The sequence below is a fragment of the Megalobrama amblycephala genome, linkage group LG4 (assembly GCF_018812025.1).
Source record: "Megalobrama amblycephala isolate DHTTF-2021 linkage group LG4, ASM1881202v1, whole genome shotgun sequence".
In the NCBI taxonomy this organism is placed as follows: Eukaryota; Metazoa; Chordata; class Actinopteri; order Cypriniformes; family Xenocyprididae; genus Megalobrama; species Megalobrama amblycephala.
In genome coordinates, this window is record NC_063047.1 from 23,479,447 (window position 1) to 23,492,138 (window position 12,692).

Below are 12,692 nucleotides of genomic sequence, written 5' to 3' on the forward strand. Positions count from 1 at the left end.
TTTGTATTGTAATTACTTGTGGTTTCAATACATACCGATATAAATCTTGTTATGTGGGTGGTCTTAGGAATGGGAAGGCCTTCAGCACTGAATCAACAACATAAAACATTTTACCTTCATTCGAGGGGTATGCAAAGCATTTCAATTTCTTCTTCGCTGTTATAGCTTCATAATTCACTGTTTGTGGAGAGTAACAGCTTTCCCAGATCCTTCCAGTACTGGAATGTCATTGAGCAAACACTTCTAGAAAAAAAAAAGAAAAAAAAATGAAGAAAAACATTCATTTGGCTAAATATCACAGCACATGAATGTTATGTGACACATGAATGTTAAATATCACAGCACATAAATGTTATTTGGCAAAATTCAAGCAACATTCCCCACCAAAACTGTTCTTATAACATAACATTTCTGAAATATTAAGTCATAATAAATCAGTAATTTAATTTACCTAATCATTTACTTAAAATGTATAAAACATGGATACACAACTAAATTCACAACCTCAAGATTTTTGTCCTGTGCCATTAAAAGTCAGTATTCAAAATGACTTTCAGCTTTACTAACCATTAAACTTGTTTTGTGATCATGTCTGAATCCCTCTCCCAACAATGATAACAATGGATATGTTTGGCAAAAGAAACATTATGAGAAAGTACTTTTCAAGGTACAGTTTGAAGTGGATTATAAAATTGAGGTCAATTTGATCCTTTATAACGCATATTTTCAAGCATTTGTTATGTTTGTTCAAGGACAGAAAAGGTCTATTGTATGGCAAAATGGACGAGTAATTGGGACTGCTTGTGTAAACTGTGACGTGAATGAAGGTTTTGGGATTACGCCATAATGCTCAGCCCAAATGCCCCATTAATTCTGCACTAGCACTGAGATTGAGAGGGAGAGACAGAGGGAATAAGAGAGAGATGCCATTTTATTCTTCTGCCTTTAACTCCTTCCAATGGGCTTTGGAGGGGATGAAGGGAGGAGCGTGAGGGGGAGCTTGGGGGAAGAAAAAGAAAGCAAAGAAAGGAAGAAGACTTGGGAATATAAATTAGCTGAGAGACAATTGAGCAAGAAGAGGGACATTTTAGATCAGACTGATTGTAAGCAGAGCGTAGAACTGTGGGAATGACACTAAAATTTATACGAGCTCTAAATTATTTTGTTATAGCTACATGTCTTCATTCAGTCAACAAAATAGGAAAATTCGTTCACTTATTCTCACAGTTTCAAAACTGCAATTTATCATCTATGACTATAAACATAAAGGCCTGGTTTCACAGACAGGGCTTAGAATAAACCAGGATTAGGCCTTAGTTCAATTAGGGCATTTAAGTAACTTTTATAAATGTGCCTTTGATAAAAAAAAAAGAATTACACATTACTGGTGTGCATCTTGAGACAAAACAATGGCACTGACATATTTTAAGATATGTCAGTGAAAGTCACTTTCAAAGTCAAGTTAAAAGAGCTCAAACAAAAAACATACATTAGTCTGGGACTAGGTTTAGTTATTTCTTCTGCAGAACACAAAAGAAGATATTTTGAAGAATGTGGGTAACCAAACAATCGATGAAACCCCATTTACTTCCATAGTTCTTTTTGTGTTCAGCAGAAAAAATAAATGCATACAAGTTTGGAACAAGTAAATGACGACAAGAGTTTTTGGGTGAACAATCCTAGCCTTGTCTGTGAAACTGGGGGAAAAGGATTTTATAAAGCGAAGTAGTGTGTAATAGCAGTAATTATATTTCTAAAATTCCTCGATGTAGTGAAATGACGTGCTGCATTAAATCCAATACGTAGTAAACGCGTTTTCCCCCAAACCAGTTTAGGGTGTGTAGGGGTTCAGGGGTTAGTATCTGTTATAGCATATAGGCAGTCAGCCCTGGGACATACATACAAAGCAAGCGTCCACTGGATTGAATGCAATACATCAACGCTCTACAGGCTGCAGTGAGGACAGTTTGGTTTTAGACAATAGACAATCAATTGCCAGTCTTTTACCCAAGTACATTTGTTGCAGCATCGCCCTCTAGTGTCCAAACAGATTAAAAGCATGGTCCTCGTAGCATGAGAAAGGCTCCTGACTGTAATTCTGGTTAGAATTTATAACACGATTGTTACTTGCATTGTGGTTCAGCGACCTGCAAGCAATAGATCATATCTAGATATTCCACATAAGGAAAAACAGCAAACATCTTGGCGTAAAAGAAAGTCGACTTCTATAATTAGCTACTGTCATTTATTTGTAAGACAGCATGTTATTTTGTTATACAAACAACAGACCTGAATTCTGCCAATGATGGATGGATGGCATTACTGTCTGTGAGGTTTGAATTTCAGTGAAGTAACACACGACCAGTGCATACAGATGTCGTAACTCCCCAATGACATTTTCGGTTAATCATAATTTGATCCCGTATCGATCCAATGAAATGTATGAGCAACATGGTGAGAAACACAAACTATCAACCCAAAAAACTAATTAATTTGCTTTGATGGTTTGGGAAAATAAAAAGTTATTTGTTCTAATGTTCCAGTGGGATATACTCAACTACAGAAGCAGCTATATAAAGTGACAAAGGCTAGTTAGCCCTGGATTATGCAAAAAAATAAGATCAGTCTTTAAAAATAAAGATTAAAAATTAACATTCAATGAGATTCACAAGAAACATTTTTGTGCAATCTAGTCTGGCTAAATAGTGGTAAGACTAATTCTTACAGTGTCGATTACACTAGGTTAAAAAAATAAGCATAAAACATTTTTCTCTCATTGAGGGAGGATTGTAACATTGGATTTCAAAATGTGACACTGTAAATGCAAAGGGTTAAGTGTTAAAATAAATGCACATGACTAATAAACTGAACGAAAAATAAAACCAAGGGTCAGTAACAGCGAGAAGCCACCTCTAAATGACCTTCATACAAAACCCATTTGATTCATTCAGACTGCATTTTATCAGAGCCTTTTCAAGACTCAGCAAAATGACCAACACAGATGTATGGGGTGCAAGCCAGTGCCTGCAGATGCAGAGGTCTGCAAATTCAAATTCTTCAAAATCATAGATTTAAGGCAACATTTCACTGTCTACAGGAAAATTCCTGACATTGTAAAGAGATGCAAATTTGTTGAAAAGGTAGCACTCAAACAAACAAAAGCACTTCATTGTCAATCTTGGTGATTGTAATTAAAAAAAAAAAAAAAAAGAAAATTCACGACCTCTCACTGGTGTGAAAGGAGCTGAAATCTGAATGTCAGTGGAAAATCTCTTAAATCTTCAACAAACAAAAACCTTGGATTGTTCACATCATGGAGAGAAGCTATGGTCTGTACTACAAATCTTTAGCTGTCCCCTTTTCTATAGATCGCAATGTGTAGAATGCGCGGTTTGCAAGTGACTAAGAAAGAGAGGGTTGAAAACACTTTGGTCCATGCATTATCTAACTTGGTTGGCTGTAATTTCTTTTTTTTTTCTTTTTTAAATGGAGAGCACCTTTTTTTCTTCTTTTTGTTGTGTTAGTAAAAGTCTCGCCTGATTTCAAAGCACAGGGCTAGAATTCACCACCTCTGTGTTTCTAGCCGTTCTCTCTCCAAAGAACCAGATGAATGCTATGGTCGGGCATGCTGGTGGCAAACACCAGGCCCGCATCGTTCTTGCCATCCAGACCATTGAGCCAGGAGGTGACGCCAGGTAAGAAACTAGAACCACGTTTGGATTTGCGGTAGGCTGGCAGTGGCCAGCGGCCCACAGTGACCTCAGTCCTCAAGTCCATAACATGGAGGTGGTGGTTATCAAAAAGCAGAGCGAAGACATCGCCGAAACCAAGTAGAGAGAGGCTGGAGGGTTCCTGCTGTGGTTTGATGACTCTGGGAATAAGAAGAAAAAAAAAAAAAAAAAAAAAAAAAAAAGTAAATGATAAACATATGCTGTATTTTGTCAAAATAACATACAGTTGCACACATTTAGCTTATATGACCTAGAAATAGTGCAATAAGGCTGTCAAAATGGCTGAAAACTAAATTCAATTTTTTTTTTTTTTTTACTAAAATATTACTACATAATTTCAGTTGGGAGAAAAACAACTTTTAGCCACAATGAGCAAAATATTAATGCACCGCATTAAACTGTTTATTCAAAGCTATGAAATATCATGACTGTCTGTAAAAAAATGCATAACGTTTAACCAAAGTTCATAAATCAAATATAATTTCGTAAATTGCATAAAGAATTATGAACAAAACATCATGTATTTATGTATTGTACCATATTGTTTTCACTGCACTCTGTGGAACTGATCTGGAGGAGGATTACTCCGGTCAGTAGTAAAATAATAGTTTAACACAAAGAGCCAAAGCGACAATCACAGAGTACATTTTGTTTTTAAAAACATGATACAGTGGAATAGAAAAAAGCCCCACAATGAAAGAAATGTTTTTTTTTTTTTTTTTTTTAAAGTTGAACTTCCTTTAAATTTCAAAACGTGAAAATGTGTTGTGTGAACGACTTGGTTACAGTTTTTACATAACCAAGATAGTCTCCGCATTAAGCTTCTTTCTTTCTGCAATGTTTTGAATGAACAACACAGCAGGACCGCATCAAGTAGATTCAACTGGATATGCTTTTTATTTTAAATTCGATGAATATTTAAAATTCTAATTTTAAATTTGACAACTATGAATCTTAAATACTTTTTAAACACTTTTTTTTAAATACTAAATTTTATATCCTAACATTTCTTTGATTTACAGATTTAAATGGGAAAAAAAATACCGTAAAAAAAAAAAAAACTATTCAAAAAAAATAAATTCAAACTTAAAAGGACAATTGATTCAACAGGGTTATTAGCAGCATGGTTAAACAATTGAGGGCCTGAAATGAATGTACCTGATGACATCAAAACTTGCAAAGTCCCACTGGTATATGCCTAGATCCGAACAACAGACAATGTACCGGCCGTCGAACTGTAATCGTGGCTGCAAGCAGACGCTGCGGTCTTCTGACACGGAGAGGGTCTTTAAGCACTTACAGTTGATCTCACACCCTATAGGCCACACCTAAGGAGAAACAGAGACAGAACCAGATAAATACTATCCATATGAAGTCAGAATATCACATTACTTCATCAATGCAACTAGGGGTGTCGCAATATACTGGTTTTGACAATATTAATACTACACATATGATAACATTGCAAATAATCCAGCAGCAGTAGTTATCTGGTTGACACTCAGACACAGTATTGCACCTTAATGCTGGTTGCCACCGGTCATAAAATAGAAAAAAGAAGACAATGACGATGACGATGAAGAGCCGGCTACTGCCACACAAAATAATGTTTGGCAGGGTGACAGATAAAAACAAGACATAAAAGCAAGATACTCTACTCTACACCCCAAAAAAGTTTTTTGGAATCTATAAAAGAAGGGCTGTTAAGGTGCTTTAGTGAAACAGCGCAGCAATTTATGAAGCCCATTTCACACAGCAGTCACTTTTAAACCAAGCAGCTTTATGTGGTTAACCTGACAAATCTGCATGACCAAATAAGCCCAATGTGAATCTTTCGCCCCCAGGCAGAATTAACAATCATATAAATTCCAGTTGAAATGACTTTGGCTCATGAAAATGTGACCACACCTTTAGTCACCCAGTCTACATGACATGCCAATCAACAGCAATCTTTTTGTACGCTCTTGTACAGTTATGGATACAAACTCTCTCGCCGCTTCCCTATACTCATGTTTTGAATGTGATTCATATGTGATTCAAAAAAATAACACAAAATAAATGAAGTTAAAGATTAATTTGACTGATAGTGTTATGTTGTTTTTTTAACTTCTAGGGACAGCCCTAAATGCAACAATGGAAACATTTGACTGACCTTTAAAACAACTTTACATTTAAAATCACAGTCTAATTTTTTTAAACATCAAACTTCACACTGAACCGCAATTTGGAAAACAATAATAGAGCTTTTTAAAAATTACTTGCACATATGATTTACATTACCTTTATTTCATACTTATCAACACTCAGTAGTATGTAGTCACCAGGACTGTGCATCATGGACTCCACTTGGCATTTTTGAAGGTGCACCTAAACCAGAGCAGATGTACAGTTAGAAAAAAATGAAGGAAAAAAAACAAAAAAAAACAACAACGTATAAACTACAATGCTTCATTCCACAATGAAGTCTTACCTTAGTCAAAAGAAATCTTACCTTAGTGACCCACTCTGTGTGTCCAGTAAGAGTGTTGACACAAGTTCCTGCAGACAGGGACCAGACTTTTACAGTGAAGTCTGCTGAGCCGCTGACCAGGGTGTCCAACTCATCATTGTAGTCTATGCTGAATACTGCAACAAGAGTAAAACTTTTTTACACCAATGCAATGTCATGCTGCCATGACACATCCAAAAAGTCAGCAGTGACAAAACCAAACACATAAGCAAAATCTTACTGATCTTCTTTGTGCCATTAGCTTACAAAGCTTGACACCAACCTGCCCCAGTATGTCCTCGGAATTGCTGGATTTTGGCACCAGTGCTCCATTCCCAGCATGCAATGGTGTTGTCAAAAGATCCTGTTACCAGTTTCTGCTCATCAAATTTGACAGTGGCACAAGTGTGGGTCTGAATGCCGTAGACGCACTGCCCTGTGCGAACATCCCATAGTTTGGCTGACAGGTCATCGGAACCTAAGTGGAAGGAAGTCTACAGTCAGCGAGCTTAAAACAAGTGATAACTTCAGTCTTCTACCCCAAGCTTCACCAGTAAACCAACCAACCATTCATATTTATTTACCATCAAAATAAGTGAATTTGATTACTTAGCTGGTTTCAAAGAACAGTGTTGGTTTAGCGCCATAGAGCACATATGGCTTGCAGTGCTTCCCACAGGTTTGAAATATACTTGTGGTGGTAGCCGGGTGAAAAATCCTCCTATTACCCACGGCACAAAAATGGTCTACTACATGTGACAAACAAATAATGTGTGATTTTTAACATTATTTTTATTCATTTAATTTTAATTACATAGCATACTATTACATTTAATTACATACTAATATTATGCATTATTATGCATTGTAAATTATGCAAAATTACAGCATTTAAATTGTTATCCTTTTCCTATGTTCTCCTTGCTGTCATATAGTGTCTCTCTCAGTGAATGGGACACAGATTTTACTAGTAAAATTTATATAATGAATAATTTGTGTCAAATAATGTTCTTAGTCTTTTCTTCCTGTGGGGGAGACTACAATAATTTAATATGAATTAAATGGAAATCAAATTAAATACAATTTATTGTGTAACCAAAATACCAATGATGCCCAAAAGAAAAAGAAAAAACTTATCGTGTGACTTTTGATTATAAACAAGCCCGAAATACACCGTGACTCTTATTTTGAAATGTCTGTCCTATTGCAGGCTGATCCTTCAGATTCTTACAACCGTATAAAACGTTTTATATAAAGGCCATAAAGTAGACATTGTAATAATTCATTAACTTGAGTTCATTAGCAATCGCTTTGCATAAATCTGCGCTTTTCATTGATTGAGAATCACTTTGAAGCAGTCTGAAGCGCTGTTGCGCGAGCTTGTAGAACGCGCAACAGTGCCCCCTTGTGACTTTGCAACATGCAGCACCTGTGGAAATGTTCGCGGGAGTAAACCGCTCTGACGCACACATAACGAGCAGGTACGAAACGACTAGTTAATCGATCGTGGATGGTTTCATTATCTTGGGCGGATATAAAAGTATAAGAGGATAAAAATAAAAGCAAAAATGTGTCTCCAATATACTTGGGCGGCCGTTATTATACCTAGGCGGCCCGCCCAAGTAAAGTCTATGTGTGTGAAGCACTGCCGTAAAAATAAAACTGCGGCCTCATTTAGTTCAGGCTATGAAAAGACTTAAAGAGATCATGAAATGGATTTTTTTTTTTTTTTTATAATGTTTCCTGAGGTGCGCTTATAATGCTAATATGATTTTTTTTAATATTAAATAATTGTCATAATTTAGAAATAAATGGCTATTTTCCACCCTGATTTTAGTCCTCTGATTTGAATGCTCTGTTTGAAGGGGTGTGTCTGCTGTGAGACTTCAATGTAACCACCGCTGTGATTGGCTGACATCTTTGCAATTGAAATAAGTATTACATGTGGAATCCTATCGAATACTTTTACCACATTTTTACCATTACAGCTGTCGAGATTAACGAATCGTGAAAAGTGTTGGTTGCATTATATTTAGATCTATTCCCATCACATGGAAGGTTGCAGTGATTAACATATGACAATCTGTTGGTCGCGTGAATGCAGTGATCTCGTCATTGCAAAGCAATTTCTCTACTCTCGCGAAATGCTTTGACCATAACTAACAATGCAAATGATTTAAATACAGTAACAGATTCATTGTGTAGTTTAAGAACGTCACTATAATGGGAGTTTTGGCAAGTGTCCAGATAAACTTGTGCTGCATGATCAACAGCGTCAGCCATTATAAAGAAAGCATTCTTTGAAGCAAAAATACTAAGATTATATATTATGATAATTATCGGTTTAAAAATGAAATGCGTTACTTTCAGTTTGCGGGGTCCATGCTGATTCCAGAATCAAAGATCAGTTGATTTCTGATCTTTGAGCAAAATGTTTTGTCTTGTACTGGGACTTTCTCAAAACACTTGCTGGTAAAATGTACAGTACAAACATGCAAGTCAGCACTGATGTGACTAAGACGTTTGTTAAAAATTGACTGAATCCAATTTTCTCTTACATCGGGATCCTCTGGCAACTTATGCAGTTTCCACAGCCAGTAGCAACACACCATCTGCATAACATCGCAATCTTGTTTTTATACAATCTTATCATAAACAACTAAGCCTACTTTAGATCCACTCGCTGCTCTTACTCCAGAGGCAGTCGTATGCAAATGATTGTGCCCCTGTGACGTCACATGCCACCTCTGCAGGTGGCACAAAGCTTTTTTTTTAAAGCATGATTATATAATTGCTTTTATATTGTTTTAAATGATGGAATTTGCAGGATGCAATAATGATACAAAGACCTCTTGCATGCCAAGAGATCAAAGAAAATTTGATTTCTCATGTCATGACCCTTTAAAAAACAATGCACTTCATCATATTAACATGTCCTATAATTTAATGACTCCTGGATGTAGCAAGAATCCATAAGAAGCACAACAACTTTCCCACATGGAGACTGAAAACTGAGTTTATGAAAGGAATAAATTAGCACCTAAAGTCACGATGTAACAGAAGTAGCAATCTTTTCTACCGTGTTTGAAATGAATTATAGAAAATGCGAATGCAAGCCTGAGGTTGAATTTAAAAAGGGGTCGGGCCTAAACGATTGGAGAAGTCTGGCATATGTCACACAAGAGAGAAGTCAAATTATGATGATTTGATTAAAAAAAATATGCATGGAATGAATCATTCAAGGTAAGATCAAGAAGATGCATTTATAAATTAGATTAATTTAGGGTGAATTTCCATGCTTACTTTTATATCACTAAAGATCTTATTTTGACCACAGCACCAGGAAAAACAACCACTATAAAAAGGTAACACACCTGTGCAGAGGAGCCCATCCCGGTAGTAGAGAGCATATACTCGAGCACTATGTCCAATCAGAGAACTCGTCTCAAACGCATCTTCCTCTCTCAGCTGCTTCATGCGCAGTTTGGCCTTCAGATAAACACCCTTCCAGTGCACCGCATCCTGGATGGACTCGTCGATGCGCCAGCCTAGGTCTCGACACACGCTCTGCCACACTTCTGTACAGGCATTGATGACCTTATTCCACTGCTTGCACACCAGACAGCAGGTGAGCAGGGTCTGGGGGTCCAGCCAGCGGAGCAGGTAGAAGGCCAGCTCTAACGGCAGCAGGCGCAGGAAATCCCGCTTCAGCAGCGCTTCCAGCCCATTGGACAGGTGTCGCAGCTGGGCGGCACCGCTCAGTGAGATGAGGTGGTCCAGCGATTGGTTGCGCTGCTGGTCGCTTAGCGCCAGGAAGGAGGTAGAAACCGACTCCAGCCACCTCTCGAAAGCCGCCTTCTCCATGGGCACATGAGGGCGTCTACCTGTTGACAGATAAACCAACCAGGTCAACATATCAGAAACTTACTTTTTGCATTGCATATAACAAAGAATGATGTGGAATAAAGCAGTGCCTTTTATAAACGGAGTAAAAACAAGACTATAACAAATGTATCATAAGAAATCACCTTCAGATTACATAATGGATGTCTATCAGAGAAAAACACTTTCCACTCTGAAGCAACCTTTGAATAATGTAAATATCGTCTACATTGCTTCAAAGCGTATAAAACAGGATACGAAGGTGCTAATTTATTTGAAGAGCAAAACCATGACGATGTTGGGTCGAAGTCTGTTCCTCCTATACATCCTATTTACTGTCCCTAATACTAACACTAACCCTACCAGTAACCTAAGGGGAAACATATTTCGACAGAAGAACGGTAAAACAAGACTGAGAGAGAAAAAAAATAGATTTCCATGATTACTTGACTGACATGCAAACACAGCTCTCAGCACAGAAGCTGTCTTGTAACCGGAATGCAGCTCTCTGGTTTCCAAACACACTTGCCAAAACAAAGTCGCTAGCTAGCAGGCCAGAAATTTGATTTAAAATGCATATATTCATTAAGTATATATATTTTGACCAACTCAATGTCAATAACAGGGCCAGCAGCTATTCAAATACAATATATCTTATAAACACAAGCTTAACGGTGAAAATAATATCGAGAAAGACAGAAATACTCACCATTTCCAGTAGAATCAGTCTGAGGAGAGCGCTAGCTAGCCGCGCTAACTAACAGGTGTCAACACAAATCGATATCGCCCTACAAAAGAGAAACTTTCGTTTTTGCGGTCGAGTCACAATCTGGCCTAAAATATAATTTTAGCGACGAACAAAGAAAACGTGAAACTCCAAGCTAGCTGCCATCAAAAAAAATCTATACGTTAGAGTCCTGAGCTAGCATTATAACATACAATACAGTATGAAACTAACGGAAACACTTTGACTTGAAAAATTTAATCGATCTCTGTTCGTTCACATTTTAACGGCTGTATTATTCCGGAACGTAATATCATACGTTAATTTAATGCACATTATTGTTTTTTTCTGTTTGTGGAGTTAGCTGGCTAGGCTAAGATATGAAGCCTCCGTTAGCAATGAGGAATTACAGCGACAGGAAGTTGCGCGATCGATGAGCAATTTGACACGAGCGGGAGGAAGTCAGGGGGAGTGTCCGCCGCCTGTCACTTTTTCAAACCATGACTTTGGAGTTTGCATTCCTTAAACACTGTATGCAAAAATGATGTGAATCATTATGCATAAACCTCATATGATGGGGTTTATGCATAATTAAGTATATCTTATTCGAGTTAACATCACACAGATGTTTTTTTTTTTTTTGTGGCGCATCGTTTGGTGGTCAACAGGGGGCACACTACAATAAACCAGGAACAAACTGAGAAATGTATAGGCCTACATGTATTAAATATTACTGTTTTAGTAAACCCAATTACTCTTTGTAATTCGTATATTATATGCATTACATATACTCGTTCTATATTATCATTGGCTACTACCATTCAAAAGTTTGGGGTTGGTAAGATTTTTAATGTGTTTGCAAGACCTAAGAAGCGTTCTCTTATTTTATCAAAATACAATAAAAGAGTAATAGTGTGAAAAAATATTACAATTTAAACTGTTTTTCTGTTTAAATATATTTAAAAATGAACTTATTTTTGTGATGGTAAAGCTTAATTCTACTCCTCAGTGTCCTAGTCCTCAGTCTCACATGATCCGAATTTGCCGATTTGGTGCTCAAGAAACATTTCTTTTTATTATTAGTGTTGAAAACAGTTGTGCTTCTTAACATTTTTGTAAAAAGCATTATATTTTTTCCAATGTTCTTTGAGAAGGCTACTAGAAAGTTTAAAATAATTTATTTATTATATTATTATATTTATATTAATTATTTTATTTATAACATTTATTTGAAATTAAATGTTTTGTAACATTATAAATGACTTTACTGTCAATTTTGATCAATTTAATGTCTCCTTGCTGAATAAAAAATATTCATTTAAATTTCAAATTAATACCAGATATATATCCGTATTAAAGTTTAAGGTTCAGTACGTTTCCTTTTTTTTTTTTTAAATAAAACTTTTATTTGGCAACTTTATTAATACTTTTATTCACCCTAATTGATGTCTCAATTATTTAATTTAAGAAACAGGTTAAACACAAATCAATGTGACAAAATAAAAAATAGCCAGAAAGCCTGTGGTCGTCTGCTCCATGACCCCCAAACATCAGTGAGACCAGTGAGACGTGTTTGGATCACAGCGGAAGCAGTTATGTGTGTGTGTTTATATATAGGAAAACAAGATTCAAGGAGGAGTGTTGGAGCACGGCTGTGCATCTGTTCAACAGAGATAGTGTCTCTGCTGCATGTAAACACATAACAGTCCCACCCTGCCATACTGATACCTACCACCTGCTGTTAACAACATGTCCACCGAGGCATGACAGGACAGAAGCGAGGTGACCCTACATTCCAAGGGCTGAGGGTATCTGAGCCCAAGCAGCCCATTAAAATTGATGGGCTGTCAGGTGAGGCTGAGCCCAG

At 36.8% G+C, this 12,692-nt stretch overlaps 1 protein-coding gene across 1 annotated transcript; it reads right to left on the bottom strand.

Moving 5' to 3' along the window:
- Nucleotides 1–2,226: 2,226 nt before the first annotated feature.
- On the bottom strand, nucleotides 2,227–11,266 carry fbxw2 (F-box and WD repeat domain containing 2). The gene is made up of 7 exons (XM_048188405.1): nucleotides 10,811–11,266; nucleotides 9,594–10,103; nucleotides 6,503–6,697; nucleotides 6,223–6,356; nucleotides 6,012–6,098; nucleotides 4,890–5,059; nucleotides 2,227–3,871 (listed from the first exon to the last, which is right to left on the bottom strand). The coding sequence occupies exons 2-7, from the start codon at nucleotides 10,081–10,083 to the stop codon at nucleotides 3,580–3,582; spliced, it is 1,368 nt and encodes a 455-aa protein (XP_048044362.1). The 5' UTR covers nucleotides 10,084–10,103; nucleotides 10,811–11,266; the 3' UTR covers nucleotides 2,227–3,579.
- Between the last annotated feature and the right edge of the window lie 1,426 nt (nucleotides 11,267–12,692).

Excerpts from the sequence above, each read along its gene's own strand:
- fbxw2 (XM_048188405.1), bottom strand. The coding sequence starts at position 10,083 with ATGGAGAAGGCGGCTTTCGAGAGGTGGCTGGAGTCGGTTTCTACCTCC. Across the intron at positions 6,698-9,593 it reads GGATGGGCTCCTCTGCACAG|GTTCCGATGACCTGTCAGCC; the intron begins GTGTGTTACCTT and ends CCTTCCACTTAG. Across the intron at positions 5,060-6,011 it reads TTGATAAGTATGAAATAAAG|GTGTGGCCTATAGGGTGTGA; the intron begins GTAATGTAAATC and ends GTTTCTCCTTAG.